The sequence below is a fragment of the Sphaeramia orbicularis genome, chromosome 9 (assembly GCF_902148855.1).
Source record: "Sphaeramia orbicularis chromosome 9, fSphaOr1.1, whole genome shotgun sequence".
NCBI lineage: Eukaryota > Metazoa > Chordata > Actinopteri > Kurtiformes > Apogonidae > Sphaeramia > Sphaeramia orbicularis.
Window position 1 is genome coordinate 44,899,495 of NC_043965.1, and position 18,521 is coordinate 44,918,015.

General features: G+C 35.1%; 1 protein-coding gene across 1 annotated transcript in view; it reads left to right on the plus strand.

The window, feature by feature from the left end:
• Positions 1-18,053, plus strand: part of nsmfb (NMDA receptor synaptonuclear signaling and neuronal migration factor b) — a 159,302-nt gene extending 141,249 nt beyond the window's left edge. Inside the window, exons 15-16 of the mRNA XM_030144610.1 lie at positions 6,130-6,205; positions 16,791-18,053. Of these exons, the coding sequence (XP_030000470.1) occupies positions 6,130-6,205; positions 16,791-16,888 (174 nt within the window). The 3' untranslated portion in view covers positions 16,889-18,053. The remainder of the gene's footprint in view (positions 1-6,129; positions 6,206-16,790) is intronic.
• The last annotated feature ends 468 nt before the right edge of the window (positions 18,054-18,521 follow it).

Here is an 18,521-nt window from a genome sequence, read left to right on the forward strand (position 1 = left end):
AATTTCTTCTTATGGACCATTAATTTCAGTTGAAACCTTTATACAACAAAACAGAACAGAACAGGGGAGCGCACCACCTCACACAAACACAGTCTCGCATCAAAACAAATAGATTTGCACAAATCACAAATACAATTAAATGAAATCTGATCTGGTTTGTTTTACGTACTCAATCCATTTGACCAGATATTATAACATTTTCCTCTTTCAACTTTGAGGAAAAGGATATCTTCTCCATAACATAAACCTCATAGACAATTCCAATCCATTCATCAATGGTCTGAGTTTCTACTTTTAACCATTTCTTCGTAACAGATTTCTTACTGGCTGCCAACAGTATAGCCAATAATTTTTTTGTCTTTAAGGTTCCATGACTCAAACGGTAGATTGCCCAAATACATAGTTTCACATTTAAACAGAATGTTTACATTAAATACGTTTTGTATGTGTTTGTGGATCTCTTCCCAGTAAGGTCTTATAACCGGACAGTCCCAAAGATGTTCTTTTTTTTTATGACTTGAACTTTATTAAGTTTTTCTTTTTTAAAATAAAAAAAGGGGAAAAAACTAGGCCATACATGATATACTTTTCCACACCTTAAGCCAGTTATCAATGCAGGTACACTGAAAACATGTGGGCAATCTCAAACAAGACAAAACATAAAATAATAAAGAGGATGCCTACAATGCACATATACATGTGTCATAGTCTCATGATTTTCTAATTGAAAAGATGTAAACAGTCTCTGTAGCGTATGGGGAAAAATCACCATGTTACCAGCAGCTTTAACGTAATCTTTATTTATGTAGCACTATTAAAAACAGAAGTTTATTAAGTGTTTTGACAGTCAAAGCAAACAGGACACTCACAGAACAAATAAATGCAACAGTGTCACCAACTAACCGCACAGTAATGAACAAAGTTAAATCAAAACTGGGAAAGAACTGTCACAAAAGGTAAATGTTTAATGTTTAAAAGGATCCTCATTAACTGCCGCTAAAGTGACAAGCTAAACTTCCTGGGGTCCATACAGAAGGACAACACAGAACATAACAAAACATGATATGCATGACAATCACAATTCACATTATTAACAATGCAAATCTAAAATAGTGTAGCCAAATTTAGTATTAAAGTAGAAATACTTAAAACGACAATAATTTAAAAGAACAGAAAACAAAAAAAGGCAGTAAGACCAATACACAAACCTAATAAAATTGGGATAAAACATAGAGAAGAGACAGGACATCTTAAAAATAGTGAAAGTGGTAACACATTCCAGCGATAGAAGGAGGAAGGGACTAAAAAATAAAGCAATAAAGTAACAGGTGGTAAAAGCAGTGAAATACAAGTAAACAAAACTGAAAATAAATAAGCAGTTAAGTTACATAACTAGGAGCCAGACCCAGCTTTAAGCTTTAAAGTGATAAAAAAAAAATCTATTCAAAAATTTAAATCAATTGTAAAATGTACTCGAAGCCAGTGCAAGAACGTCAGTACGGAATCCATAGTTAGGATTTCATAAACCATATGAAATGGAATTCCACAAATATGCAGCAAATCAAGCATCTCCAGGAGGAAACTCAGCTTTTGGTGACGCCCACGGGTTCCAGACTTTATCCTGTCATCGATGAAAGAAACAGATTTTTCTCAAAAGAGCGTATTCGGCCAATGGTTGTCGTCTGTCTGCTCTTTGTAGCTTCTCTTCTTTTGCTCAATTTTACAAATGATTAAAACACAAATAAAGTAGAAGCAGAATAAACACATTTACAGTCACACACTGGCTTAAACATTGTGAGTGAATGTAAGTGCAGAATGCTACAGGTGTGTTCCACCAATCAGCACATAGCCCCGCCCCCCAAGAATTCCAGTCCCACTCTACCAGTAACTTTTTTCAGGGAGAATTTGGGGTTGAGGGAAAGTGTTTTTACCTGGTATTTTCAGTAGAAACACACTGAGGTTTTTCCAAAGCTCAGGTAAAGGGTCTATTTACCGACTAATAACTATTTCCTGTAACAATCTCAGTTTGTCCAATCACTTTTAAGCATCTGAAAATGGAGGCACTTTGTTAAAAATGGGTGTAATTCCCAAATGGCCAACACAATATTTTTGTGAAACCCCTTAAACTAAACCACACAGTTGCATCTAGATTGCATCACTCTGCACCCACTGTGTGATGCACAGAGGCAACTTTACAAAATATGTGTCACTGTTCAAATACTTATGGACCAGACTGTATGTACGCACACACCGATTTCCAGAGGCACTTGAAACATAATGTATGTATGTTTATACTGTAAAATATAACGTGGTGTTTCCCCCAGGTCTGAACAGCCCCCATGGTGGAGTGTTTTAAGTCTGGTCTTAAGACCCACTTTTATTGTCTGGCTTTTAACTCTGCGTGTTATGTGGCCCTCTGTGTCTTTTATTTATTTATTCATTTTTATTTTATTACTTTTAACTAATTGATTTTATGGTTTTATTTATTGCATCGTTGTAGTTTTATGTACCGATTTATTGTTTTTACTGTATTTATTTTAATTGTTTTATTGTTTTTTATGATGTGCAGCACTTTGGAAACCTTCTTGTTGTTTAAATGTTCTATATAAATGAAGTGGATTGGGTTGGATTTCACCTTAAATATATGAGTGAAAGGGATGTCTTAAATGTTTACATCAAATGAACAAACACAGCTCATTCTCCTAACATACAACAAGTTGTCTCTCAATCTAAGATTTGTTAGTTGAACTCTTGCGGTAGTTCTTTGAACCTAAAAAATTAAATGTGTGGATTGTACCACAGTTCGACACTAGAATTGAAGTAGAAACCTTCTTATCAGTAATTGATGATACAGTACTTGAAATTGCTCTTACCACTACACCACCAAGTCTTGAATATCTGGAATATGTAATTGTCTCATTTTATGTCTACTGTGTGATTTTTTTCTTGTCTTCACAAATCACTAATTCTTGCTAAACCAAGACATTATTGAAAATGTAGTAATTTTCATTATTATTATTATTATTATTATTATTATTATTATTATTATTATTATTATTATTATTATTATTATTATCAGCCACAGCAATTTCAATTAAAAAAATACAAATTTCCAAATCTTTTTTGTTCCCATAATTTGAAACAATGGAAGTTCATACAGTTGAGACACTTACTTAAAAAAATTAATAAATAAATGCGTAGTGTGCGTTACCAAATGTATTCCCAGCTTCAAATTGAGGCGCAAAAGAGCAATAACTAGAAAAGCACTGGGAGAGTGCAGACCTCTGCCAAGGCAGATTTCATAGTGGTTTCTCTCTCGATTTCACAGCAGAATATGTGACGGTATTAAACTGAACTATGTCAGTGAAGGAGTAGATCTCAAAACAGCTGTCAATCAAACGGGATTCAGCCTTTCGACTGATCCTCCAATCAGCACGTAGAAGCTTGGCGTCCAGCCGAGCCGAGCTCCGCCCACAGCTCCATTCACCCCCAGAGACGCCAGGCGTCCAGGGGCGGGACAACATCGTGGCATTTATCCAATTACCGTCCAGTTTTGAGGCAATGAAAAAAACTGTTCCACTCAGTCCCATTGAAGTGCATGGACACTGAGGGCCGGATCTATCAAAGGTTTGCGCGTATTAAAACATGTGCAAACTCATTGCACGCGCAAAAAAATTTACAAACTGATTTACTAACAGTGCGCAATAAGGGTTGGCGTCTTTCAAAGGTGCAAAATAGCGCATCTGCATCCAGTTAGTACGTTTGCCTCAATGAATATGCAATATGGGGCGTTTACACGCAGTTGTGCGTGTTGTGGGAGGAGAAAATGTAAATATATTAATTTAGCACTCGCAAAGTGATTTATCAAACCCGAAAGCAATTTTGCTCATAGAAACTGCGTCTATATTTACCACGTCTCAAAAGGAGGTGCAAACGGTTTGGATGCGTAAGTGCGCACACATGGCTGCGGTTAGGAGACACAGAAATGATGAAACCAGATGCAGAGAACATATTTTTCACCCTCATGTGAACATTTTTGGAGTGATGGAAGAAAAAATAACTGAGACATATGCGCCCCCCCCACACACACACACACACACACACTTTACAGGACGCTTTTCCATTCCTGATGATTGTGATTAAAAATACGCGCCGACGTATAGCTACAGCAGGGGTCTCAAACTCAATTTACCTGGGGGCTGCTGGAGGTAGAGTCTGGGTGAGGCTGGGCCGCATCAAGTACTCCACAACAAGAACACTTCCTCTGAACACAAACGCTTCTTCTGAACATGAACATTTCTTCAAACATGAACATTTCTTCAGAACAGACTTCCATTGACTACTGGTTGCTACCAGACGTCTGGCAGTGCGTCCTCCTGCACATGAGCCACATTTGGCTTTGGGGAGGAAGCAGTGGAGACCCTCAGTATGTCTTGCAGATGCTCATCATGTCCAGTTCAATAATGACCTTTGCTGTTGTATTCTTTGTGCACTGCAACTTTTTCTGTGCATATCAGACCCGTCGGGGTCCTCCTGTGCTCAACAAATAAATATTCCATCTCCCACTTCTCCTGGAATTGTCTGTGCTTGTCGCTAATCTTTCTCTCCACGGTAGGTTTTGAAAAAGCCATGACTGGGACAGGATACATTTGTATGTCACTTACTTGTCGCGTCCTCCTTCACTAATCGCGCATATGCGAGGTGCGTTCACGGGCGTCGGAATTCCGAACATCAACATTAATGAAAGGGAACGCAACAAGTAGCTATAAATAATTACTTTTTTAAATAAATTCCCCCACAAAAAATAGATCCTGTGAGAAAAAACTTGTGGGCTGCACTAACATTAACCTTTGGTATCAAGTGGGGGGCCACAAATTCACATACTGCGGCCGCCAGTTTGAGACCCCTGGGCTACAGTGTGACAAAATTATGTGCGCCTGACAGTCCTTCTATCCAAATACAACCCCCCACCCACACCGCGCGCCGGCACCCACACACACACACACTTTTAAAATGAAAAATAAATGAATGAATGACTGAGTCATGCAATACCTTCTATGACAAAACTCCTCCAACGTTACATTTCCGTTCCTCTGGATCATCCAGTGCACCGTTCCCATTAGTGCTGCTTTATCCCACTGCAGTTTTTCCAGTGGATTGTCTCCAGTAGCGCACGCAAAACCCTCATTTAAATAGGGCGGTCTGCAAGACTTTGCACCTGTTGTAATTTGCGCAAGCAATCTTGGTAAATCACCCGCAAACCGTGGTCACACCCCACACGCAAAATTCTAGATTGCGCAAGCAAATTACTACAAGCAAATTGGGATCTTAGTAGATCCGGCCCTGAGTGTCTATGGACAAATGCACTGAGCAGAGATCGAATGAGAAAACAGCGAAAGGGGAATGTATGAGAAGTGAACAACATCGAGTCTGTTGATTTGTGATAAAACTGATTCTGAACGAACGCGTCTGTGAGATGAACGTGTTCTAACACATTTGTAGTCAATGAAATGTCAGCACAACCGAACATATTTAACCATTTAATTTTTGTAATTTTAGGGGAAGCCGAGCTTCCCTGGCAGTCTATGAGAAATCACCTCTGATCAGTTGTTATTCTAACAGAATAATATGGTAGCACAACAATTCTATTTTACAGTGTAGCTGCAAGGAAAAGATATATCAGTGACCTTGGAAACTGCCACTTCTGCTCCCTTTTGGCTGCTGCATATATCCATAGTGCAGGGTCTGATTTATGTTTGCTATGCTATGCACTTTTTATGTGTCGGTATAATTTTAAAGTGATGGTTAACACAGCAGGGGGTCGTGACTTCTTCTCTGCACGGAACCCTACTCTGGCAGGCTTTCAGATTACTGTTATCTACTCTGAGACCATTCTATATGTGAAGAAAACATTAGCATAAACACTTTCCACTGATACTCCTGCTGACCTTTGGAGCTGCAGCGTTGCGTTACGAAGCCGTCCTCCTTCCCTCTGCCTCCGGTTTCGTGTCGGCAGACTGCACCGTGACTGCGCTGTTTGTTTACTTGTCGAAGCGCCTGATGGTATTTGGAAGTATTCCTGTTCCTCGCTGACTGTTTGCCTGTGTCCTTCTGTGTTTTCCCCTGCAGCTGATTCAGACTCTGAAGAGGCTGATGAGACCCTCGTCGGTTGAATTCAAGTCCCCACTAGAGCTTTCTGCACAGGGTGAGAACACATATTTGCAGATATCTCCCATTACACTCACAGATGCCTTTTCTTTTTTTTAATCATAATTATTTGTGCTTAGGGATGTAACGATTACCGGTATAACAATAAACCGTAGTAAAATTGCAGACGGTTAGTATTACCGTTTAAATTCTAATTATCATGATAACCGTGTTTGATTACCACACTTTTAGGGGAAAAAACCTGATGTAAAGCTATGATTTTATGCCAAGTATTTGAGTATAGTTTAATTTATTACAATTTTGATTGTATATACCTAATATTTGGAACCAATATTCACTTATCAAGTCTTTGAAAAGGTTCATTAAGCATCTTTGTGTTATTTATGCAATACATTACATACATTTTTCAAATCGGATTTTATATATTTTTTTGTGTTTTCTGGCCTTTTATGTTTTTATAGTAGGTTAACGTGAAAAAATAATAGACAGATGATATAGATGAAGTTGTGCTGAAAAAAAGATACCAAACATGGGTGTAGTAAACATTTGTTTATATATTATATAAAGGCAAAATCAAAAGGACTGAACAACGGCCAAAATAGGCTCAGACCACAAGGGTTAATATTTGAATGTTTCTGCAACAGAAAGTACACTGTGCCAATTATTTTATTTGTTTTTTTTTTGTTGTTGTTTTTTATTTTTCAAAATACAACTTGGTTAAATTATTTCATTGTGTGTATTAGTACTTTTTTTAGCACAATTTCAATAATACAACGATAATAATGATAACCGTGATAATTTTGGTCACAATAACCGTGATATGAAATTTTCACATTATTACATCCCTATTGTGCTACATAAACAGATGCATCCATCACTATCTATGCACACAGAAAATATACATACAGTACTGGTATTGATTTTACACTATGCGCCTCAAGAGCACACATGCTGAATGTTAATAACGGGCATTAATCAATGCCAGTAAACCACTCACTGATGAAGAAAAACACATTAGGGAGTGTGAGCAAGTATACAGGTGTGAACTCTGGCACAGGACACAAGACTCATCAGTCATTTCACAGACACATATTGATGTCATGTTAATTATTTTCCTATTAAAACGTCATTACAGCCTCTGTGTCTGACCATCCTCTACTGACCCACTGCACTCCTCTGTTTCCTCTCAAGGCCTTGTTACTGATAGAAATGACCAAACTGAATACACAACAATAGGACAATACAAATATTTAGTACTGCAGGTCAGAAAATTATCTCAAAAATTCACAACATGCATCTAAAAAGCCAGGAGCTGGATTTTTTTTTTTTTTTGCATAATACGTCTGTGTTGTCTGTTTTTAAACCTTTCTGCTTTTTGCTCACAAGGTTATTTACTGCAGTAAAGTGCACCCAGACTGAACTGAGAACAGTACATAACCTTTGAATTTACTTTAAGCTTTTATGAACATCTACTTGATCAGTAAATTAAATGTAAGAAAAAACATGACTTTCACTAAAAAATGCAAAATTTGGAGGACATTATTAGAATAAATGGTGATAAATCACTTCGAAAAAATTAAATGTAGAAAGAAAATCATTTGGGAAGTAGTTGTGGGTCTTTAATGGATATGTCAATGAACTTTATCGGAAAAACAAACTATTCAGAAGCATCTCAGTCCAGGCCAGAGCAAAGGGGACATTAGATCAAAAATCACTTCACATTCTGTATAATTCACTGGTCTTACCTTATTTAACTGACTATTTGGAGGTATGGGGAAATACATAACGGCTAAAATTTACTTAAGGGGTCAAATGAGTGGCCATTTTTGTCACAAAAAAAAGTTATAAGAAATACATAGAAATGTGTTGAAATAATGCTAATACATTTGTGCACAGACTACTGATATTATTTGACAGTGGAAGCTATATTTTCAGAAATATTGGATTTTGGACGGATGTGACATGGTTGTTACAGATCCCATCATACTGATGCTCGGCAGCCATGTCACCGTTTCCACAAATGATCCCTGTGCAAAAACTAGGATCAGAATTATTTATTGTATAGTTTATCATCATACTAAAGAGTAAATAACAATATAGAATTGTTATTTCTTTATAAAAATGCTTATTATTAGAAAACTGTTGATTTAAAAAGTGACGTGTGACATTCTTAATGTATGTATTGGCGTAACATAAGCAGGATGGATCAGCACCATACTCCATATTGCAACCTGTAAAAATAAAACATGTGATATGTAGGATAGAATCTTGTAAGAAAAATTAGGGAATCTAAAAGAATAGAATATTTGTTTTTCAGGTAAATTCAGTTAAAGTATAACTTGGCTATTTGTGACGTGAAAATATAGCATTAATTGTGATGAAATTGGACATTTTTGACCTGAAAACATAATTCATATGACCATCAACATGTTGAACAGAACTGAAATCCTGTAAATTTGCAGAACTTGCATTTACCAACACAAAGTTCCTTTGGGGATTCACTTATATTGATTTCTTATCCACAAAGGCAGAAATAAGAGCTCTAAGCAAATTTTAGCTGATTTTATATATGTACATATATATATATATATATATATATATATATATATATATATATATATATATATATATATATATATATATATATATATATATATATATATATATATATATATATATATATATACACACACACACACACACACACAGGGTGGGGAAGCAAAATTTGCAATATTTTGAGGCAGGGATTGAAAGACAGTGTATGACCAATTAGTTTATTGAAAGTCATGAGAATTTATTTGCCACAAGAAAATTGACATAATAGAAAATGTTTTTATTCTATGTGTCCTCCTTCTTTCTCAATAACTGCCTTCACACGCTTATTGAAACTTGCGCAAGTGTTCCTCAAGTATTCGGGTGACAACTTCTCCCATTCTTCTTTAATAGTATCTTTAAGAAAGTCGACATTGCTGTGTGATGTTCTATTGGTAGCATGTTCTAAAACGCCCCAAATAGCAGAATCCAGAGGGTTTAGATCTGGGCTAGAAGGCGGCCATAAACATGATTCCCAAAAATTGCTAAAATTGGATTTGTTGCTGTTGTCAACAAGTGTTTTGGTGTTCTTGTGTAAGATTTTAACTTCAAATCATATTTTACTGCATTTCTAACAGTCTTGTTGTCTACCTCAAGTTCAATTGCCATTTTTCTCATGGATTTGGTTGGATCCTTTAGGATTTTGGATTTGAGAGCTTTAATAAAAGCTTTGGTACGTTTTTTGTTGCTTCCTCCACTTCCAGACTTTCTCGTAATAGTTTTGCTCATAGTCATTCTCTTCTTTCCATTATAAACAGGCTTTATGGACACTCCAACTATTTTTGAAATCTCCTTTGGTGTGACGAGTGCATTTAGCAAATCACACACTCTTTGACGTTTGCTTTCCTGATTACTCATATGGGCAAAAGTTTGTGAAAAGGTATGGATAATAGTGTTAGGTATGATTATGACATCAATATATGTTTGGTTTCAAAACAATTGACGTAGTGCCTGCTGAGAAAAAACAACTAAATATTCATTGTAAATTTTGCTTCCCCACCTATATATATATATGTATATATGTATATATATATATATATATATATATATATATATATATATATATATATATATATATATATGTATGTATGTATGTATATATATATATATATATATATATATATATATATATATATATATATATATATATATATATATATATATATATATTAGGCCTGTAACAGCACACAAAATTTTTGGTTTGGTACGTTTTTGGTTTTGAAAGCCACGGTTCTTTTTTTTTTTTTCAGTTCGGTACGGGAAGAAAGAAAACCCCTCAAAATGTCTTTATTGCATTTATGAATTTTTGAACATTTTTCCCCCAATTTTTTGGAGACAATAAAATATAGAAGAACAGGAATAATATAATTCTGCTGCTACAAATCAAATAGAAAATAAAATATTACTAAATGTGTTTTAAACATTAGTATTGCACTTTTCCCTGAAAGGGAGTTTTGAACAAACAAGAAAAATCTAATCACATTTCTGTCAGTTCACATTCTGCTTTAAAATATAAAAAAAAAAAAATTCCACATGAAGTGCAACATTAACAAGAGAGCAAACTGGTATTCTGTTTAAACAAACTGAAGAGCAACTTTGACAAATAAATTAACCTAATTATTTATTTTAGGACAGATTAACTGTTTGGGCCACTTTGTGTACTTGTGTGTGTGTGTGTGTGTGTGTGTGTGTGTGTGTGTGTGTGTGTGTGTGTGTGTGTGTGTGTGTGTGTGTGTGTTTGCAGGAGTATACACTGGCAGCATCTTTTTGTCTGACATCTGGTTTGTGTTTTTCCACTTGATTCAGTCGAATATTTTCATCCCTGAAAGGAAATGAGTTTTGCCGCCAGGTAATCACAGCAGTCAGCCACAACAATCCCACACCTTCCACTGCATTCCAGAGTTCAGTGGCCAAAACCCCACAGATGAAGTGCTCTTTTATTCCTTTGTCTCATCTACTTTGCCTTGAATCACTGACAAAGTGGCTTCCAGCAAGTGTTTATCACTGCCTCCTCCACGTTCCAAGTGGAAACACAACACAACTAACTTGTTGCCACCGTCTGGGTTGAATCCTGCTGCTACTCAGTGCAAACGCTATCTTCTCTCTGCAGCACAGATAAAAAAAATTCCTCAACAGAGAATGAGGATGGTGCATCAGTGCTCGTACTTTCCACCTTGACAATGTTAGGTTCATTCTAAAAGGGGAAAGCAGTAATAATAAAAGAAAAAAATAAATAAATAACGACCAGTGGTCTTGTAGCTCACCGGCATGTTTTATCAAGAATCAATAACAAGTTGAATTTATGAGGTGGTCAGGTTCTGTCTCTATGTTAGAGTTCTGTGGTCTGGATCCAATCCAATCCAGTTTTATTTGTAAAACACTTTAAAACAACCACAGTGGTGTACAGAAGAAAAAATAAAACCAAAATAAGATTTTCCCAAATACAGTAGATATCTGTGACAGATGTGGAGGCTCACCCTGCAATCTCACACACATGTGTTTTTCTTGTCCAGCCCTGACAAATTTTTGGCTAATTTATTTCAACACCATGTCCAAGGTATTTTCAAAAACTATTGACATTTCACCACACATTGCTATTTTTGGTCTCCCAGATGAGTATACCCAATACTCTGCAAAAGAGTTAGAAGTAATAGTTTTCACCTCCCTGATCGCTAAATGCCACCTCCTCCTTAACTGGAAATCTACAACAGCCCGTTCCAGTACACAATGGATTAATGAGGTAATGTCTTTTTTTAAAAGTAGAGAGAAATAGATATTCAAAACGAGGAAACTTGAACAAATTCTACAATAAATGGCAACCGTTTATGGATTTTTTTTGAGACAATGTAATTCCCTTCCCCCTCTTTTTTTTTTTTTAATTATTATTTACTTATTTTTTTATTTTTTTATGTTTATGTCACCAGTTGAATTATTTTATTCAGACTATGTCGTAGTATTCTTTTCAGTGTATTGTTTGTCTGGTTTCATTGTTATTTGTTACTAAAAAAATATGCAAATCTGAAAGTAATGGTGTTTACAAACCTGGTTAATGTTGACATCAGTGTGCCCTGGTGTTGGCATGTACCTTTTGTTTTCTTATATGCACATTAATGAAAATATGAAAAAATAAATAAATAAATAAATAAAATCAAAATAAAAGAATAAAATTCATGAATAGATTAAAAGACATAGAACTGTGCATAAAAAAAAGAAACAGTGGTGTACAGAAGAATAAATAAAACCTCAATAAAAGTATAAAATACAAGAATATATAATAAAAAAAACATAAAAAGCTGCACAATTTAAAAACATCAAAAAAATAAGAATAAACCAATACCAAATACAACAATATAATAAAATAATACATTCAGTGCAGGAGATCAATCTCCCAATAGAAGTGGGTGGTACTTTCACTGGAGGACAACTCAACTAATTCATTCAAAGTCCATATATGACTTCTATCAGTGCTCAGCAGTAACTATATTGGTATCTGTAACCATTTACATGTTATAAGCCATTAAAATATGGCCTATTATAAGTAAATGCAGATTTTAATGTTTCAAAAATTGGTCAAAAATCAAAATTTCTCAGAACTGTAACCAAAAGGAAGCTACAACAAAACAATTTGAAATGAATCCGACCAGTAGTTTCAGAGAAGATTGGTGACTCGTCAAGGTCACAGGTCATGGACCAAAATAAACGTCCATATATGACTTCCTATCAATGCTCAATAGTAACTACATTGATATTTCTATCCATTTCCATGTTATAAGCCATTAAAATATGGCCCATTATGAGCCTTCCATTATAACGGATCGGTGAGGTAAAAAGGATCGTTATAGACACATAAACAATAAAACTGGTCGTTTTTCTGTTGGAAAAATGGGCTGTTCCCTAAAAGTTTAGAACAACACATGACATTCTTTCTGATAATACTGATGCAGTGGCTGATGATGCGTCAACACGAAGTCAGTGAATGCAGAATCTTAGTTAATCCTGTCCAAAACATGCAGTCAGTGCAGTCATATGTGATCTGAGGAAAACAAACAATGAGTAGGAATTCCATTATCTGGAGAAAAAAGTGGCACGTGATGACAAAGTATGCAGAAAAACAAAAAATATTACAGTAGATGTGATGTTTATACAGACGTGATTGATGAAATGGAAAGCTGAAGCCCCGCCCCTTCCTGTTGTTAACCCTGTAAAGCCTGAACCATTAAATCACCGACAGAAAATTCCAGTTCTTTGACACTGGAGCCTTTATTGGTCCTTCTGAACAACCACAAATGTTTTTTTTCAAATATCAATTTCCATGTATGAGTTTCAGTTTTGTATCATATTTGATACATCAGGTCTCAATACTCAAATATTATTATTTTTGAACAGATAAAAATATAATATAACACAAACATGTCTAACAAATTGGTAATTCCTTTTCAAAACTGGCGAAGTTCTGCCTCCTTCGTCATTAATGACAGTCTTGTAGTGTCACTGGAAAGGCCTCTGGTGAATGAATTCCTCCCCCTTGGTGGATTTTCTGTGTATTACATGTATCTAATTGTATACATCAGGTTTTTCAAGAAATAAAATATCACACTGATTATGTAGAGCAGGGGTGTCAAACTCATTTTAGTTCAGGGGCCACATTCACCAAAATATGATCTCAAGTGGGCCAGACCAGTAAAATAATACCAGTGAAATAAGTAAAAATACATTATGATAATGTTTACATCTACATCAGTTCCTTAAAAATCTGAATAACATGAACAACTTGAAATGTCTTAAGAAAAACAAGTGCAATTTTAACAATGTTCTGCCTTAGTTTATCAGTTTATCATTTACTCATGTGCATTACAACTTACATTTCAATTACAAATACACAAAACATTTAGTAACAGGCATAATATTGATAAAATTACATTTACTTTTCTCAAGACATTTCATATTGTTCATATTTCTTCAGGTTATTCACATGTTTTTGTAAAAGTATAGTTTGTTAATGTAAACATTTTCATGTAACTTAACTTTTTACACTAAAACAAAGATAATATCTGCAGTCGTCATTATTTATAGCTTATTATGACAGTATTTTTCTGGTCTGACCCAGTTTAGATCTAATTGGTTTATATGTGTACGTCTGAAACCTGAATTAAAATGATTTTTACACTAGTGATTGTTAATATCTTCAGTGTAATTTTTACATTTCACAAATTCATCCCGCGGGCCAGATTGGACCCTTTGGCGGGCCGGATTTGGCCCCCGGGCCGCATGTTTGACACCTGTGATGTAGAGGACTTCAAAACTCATGTATCAATATGATACATTTGACGTTATAAGGTTAATTTGCAAAAAAATAAATAAATAAATAAAAAATTATTACAATGACAAGAGACTATAATAATTTTTTAAATGCTGTTTGATTCATGCATCATGTACACTTCATATTTGTCAGTTAAAAAGATCACTTTTCAAGTCAAGGAAGTTGCAGTTTACTGCGAAAATACATAAAAAGAAAAACCAGACACTTAAAAGTTGTGGAGGTGATGTCATCATACATATCTGTGCAGCTTCAACATGACCAGAAGTGCAGTGCTTTTCACCTCTTATGATACTTAATCAGCTCGCTTTTGACGACTGAGGTGAAAGACACCAGTCATTCTGGTGTTGGTGACGCGTATCACACGTAACAGGAGTTGTTATGAACGTAGTAAAATAATAAGTCACACCTCACTCCTGTAATTAAAGGTGAAAATATATGAGAGACAAGCCAGTGATTTTGAAGGCTTTACCATCTGTGCTTCAATCCACATTTTTTTGCCACTGGGCTTCCCTATCCCATAATGCATAGCGTGTCTCAAAAGCATGAACTGTATTGTGCTTTTATCTGTATTATATTTTTATATTTAACAAATTTCTAATATAACATAACATATTTAACCCTTTCATGCGTACTGGTCACTCCAGTGGACAGTTATTCTACATGTGTTCTCTTGTATATTCATGGGTTTGGTTGTTTTAGTTCCATATCAGACAGCACAGTGGACACTTATGCACCATCTCATACACTGCAATTCACACAATTACTGATAAATACTTAAATAAACCTGATCTGCAATAACATGTTTGAGAGTAAATCAGTTGCTATTTATTATTAGACTGTAATTAAGAGTTTTCTTAAAAGTTAAAAAAAAAAAAAAAAAAATATATATATATATATATATATATATATATATATATACATATATATATATATATATTATCTCCATGAAGTGAGTAGGGATGTAATGATTACCGGTATAACGATAAACTGCGGTAAAATTGCAGACGGTTAGTATTTCTGTTTAAATTTTAATTATCATGATAACCATGTTTGATTACCGCACTTTTCTGGAAAAAACCCTATGTAAAGATCTGCTTTTATGTCAAATATTTGAGTATAGTTTTAATTTATTACAATTTTAATTGTATATACCTAATATTTGGAACCAATATTCACTTTTAAAGTCTTTGAAAAGGTTCGTTAAGCATCTGTGTGTTATTCATGCAATAAATTACATACATTTTTCAAATCGGGTTTTATATTTTTTTTGTGTTTCCTACCCTTTTATGTTTTTATAGTAGGTTAAAGTGAAAAAATAATAGACAGATGACATAGATGAAGTTGTGCTGAAAAAACAGATCCCAAACATGGGTATAGTAAACATTTGTTTATATAATATATAAAGGCAAAATCTAAAGGGCTGAAAAACGGACAAAATAGGCTCAGACCACTAAGGGTTAATATTTGAATGTTTCTGCCAACAGAAGGTACATTGTGCCAATTATTTTATTTTATTATTATTATTTAAATACAACTTAAATTATTTCAGTGTGTGTATTAGTACTTTTTGAACATTTTGAGCACATTTCAACAATACCGCGATAATAATGATAACCATGATAATTTTGGTCACAATAACTGTGATATGAAATTTTCATACTGTTACATCCCTAGAAGTGAGTAATAACTTGTATTAGAGTATGATAAAATGTGAGAAAACATCAGATTAGCTACATTAAAAAAAAAAAAAAAGTCATAGTTTTCACACAGTATATCACTTTCTGATACTGTATATATTATATATATATTATATATATATACTGTATACATGTTTCTTTTCTTCAAAAATTAAGCATGCTGTCCAGCTGAGTAGACATTTTTGAAACCCCATAAACAACAGGTTCATAAAAAATTTCAATGACATTGTGTTTTTTGCTATAATTTGAAATCTCAGTCATATATTTCTATTTTCAATATGGTTTTATGACCTTTTGCACACCCTTTTATTATTATAAAAATCATTTTGTCTGGAAAAATTGGTGTGAATTGCTTTTTAAAGCATTTTAATATCAGATGGGTCCGGTTATGTAGGGAATTTCACTTTTCTCCAAAAACATGTTTTTTTTTAATCACTAATTAATCAAACGAGCTAAACCAATGGAAATTTATGAAAGTAAGCATTTAAGCCTCTGCTTAAGCATGGCTTCACTGGAATTTAAGATTATTTTGTCACTAATCTAAAAAAATTTTTTTTTTCCCCTACATAACCAAAAATAGGTCTCGACATGAAATATCTAGCTTGTGAAGGATTTTTTTTCTTTCACTTTCTATAGATTTAACTTTTCAAACCAATAATTATGATATTTTATTGTCTTCATATGGATTTGGTATGAGCTATAATGCTTCATAGTGTGTACTTATTATAAAGTGTTACCAAGTTTTTAAGTAGCCTGTAGACGAGCCTGTTGGGAACAGTGCACCATTAACTATGATGACTTATTTTCTGTATTTATTATATTATGTGAGAATGATTGTTGTGGTGATATGTGAGATACTGTATGTACACTTCTGTTGCAAATCAAATTGCCCTTCGGGGACATTAAAGATTTTTCAATTCAGTTCAAAGCAGTAGAAGTAATATGACTGAAATGTGTGGGTGGAGTCAGGGTTTCTTGTCAGTGTGTGACTCCATCTTCTTTGTTTCCTCTAGGCAAAGAGATGATCGAGATGTACTTCGACTTCCGTCTGTTCCGCCTGTGGAAAAGCCGTCAGCACTCCAAGCTGCTGGACTACGACGACCTGTTGTGACCTCGCCCACCTCCGTTGGCTTGTCGGCCGGTTATCTCTCGTCTGAGCCCGCTGTACGGTGACGTGGCGTTGGTTGAAGGGCCCCTGAGAGGCTCCTAGGCCGTCTCTGTTGTAGTGCTGGAGCGGCATCGCAAGCTGGGTCTTTTTCCCCTCCCTCCCTCCCTCCCTCTGAAGAGACAGGGTGACGCTGTAGTCAGTCAGTGGTGTACTTTTTCTCCCTTATCCATTTTCACTTTCTGCCTGTCTCTGAGAAAAACAGAAGGGGAGGGACAAGAAAAAGGAGGAAGAACGAGGGGAGTCATCATCCTAGCCTAAATGTGTCAGGAGATGCTAACTAGAGTTAGATTTCTGAGTTCAGAGACGCTGTTAGATGTAAGAGTGACAGCAGAGAACAGACAGAAACCCCTCCCTCCTGAGTTTAGAGGGTGACAGATTTTTTTTTTTTTTTTTTTTTTTTCTACCTTTAGCCAACCTGTGAAGGCTTACGAGGATGGAAGCGTTTTCTTTGTCAGGTGCGGCAAAAGGAGTAGAGCTTCTCTGTAAATAAACGAGTGCTTACCGGAGCATTAGAGAATAGAATTTCAGCATCTCTTTCCATGCTTTCATGTGAAAATTTAGAAATGTAAGTAGTCTTTAAAAGATGTAGATGTGTATTTAACACAGCTTTTTTAACATTCAGATTCAGTGTATTAGTATTTCGTACAGACTGTTGTATTAACTCAGGTTCAATCCCTCGTTTGATACTAAGAATTGTACTCACTGTTCGTAAGGCAACATACTGTAGATCAGATTCAAAGGCCTTCATACGCCACATAGAGGCATCTTCAGTGGAAGACCGTCAGGGATGTCATATCTTTACATGTGTGTGAAGGACACAGATCTCTGCATTGTCATAGCCTTTCAGGTCAGCCGTAGCCGAAAACAGTCGTATTCATGCATGTCTCATAGCATTAAACGCAGCAGAATCGGTCCATTTTTACCCCCGTTGGGCCAACACGAGCTTTTCTTTATTGATGTGTCGGCTCACGGGTCTTCTTAACGTGTTTAACCTGTGTTTGTTTGTGTTGCATGTGTGTGTCCATAGCTTACCTGCATCTCTGTAAAGAGGTCGCACTTTTAGGATATTTTAGACCAAACTAATACGCAGTCGTTTGTATGAGGTAGACAAAAAAACCCGGTGTGTATCGGGTTTATTTGCTCCCATTTTTGGAGTAAAATAGAGTTACATATTCCAGACTTGACTTGATTTACTAAAAGTAGCAGTGTGGTAGAGGTGATGACTTTCTTTTTTTAATTAACTTTATTTATATTCACCACCACGCTGTGTTTTCTGTGTTAATATACTCTTATTACATTTATATACACACATAGTCATTTGATTAAATATCACAATATGGAGTTCTGTGTCCCAAAACTAATCCCACTGTTCCTGATGTTACTAATATCCATTTTAGGACAATAGAACATTTTTGCTAACATATATCTATTTTGTGTTAGGACTTCTGGGAGTTTTTTTATGTAAAATTGAAGTCGCAGATGCTAACATACGACTTTTACGTCATAGAATGATGGGTCAAGCTCCAAAAACACTTAATTATTCATTTCCCATAATGCATTTTGACAGTTGTTGTCC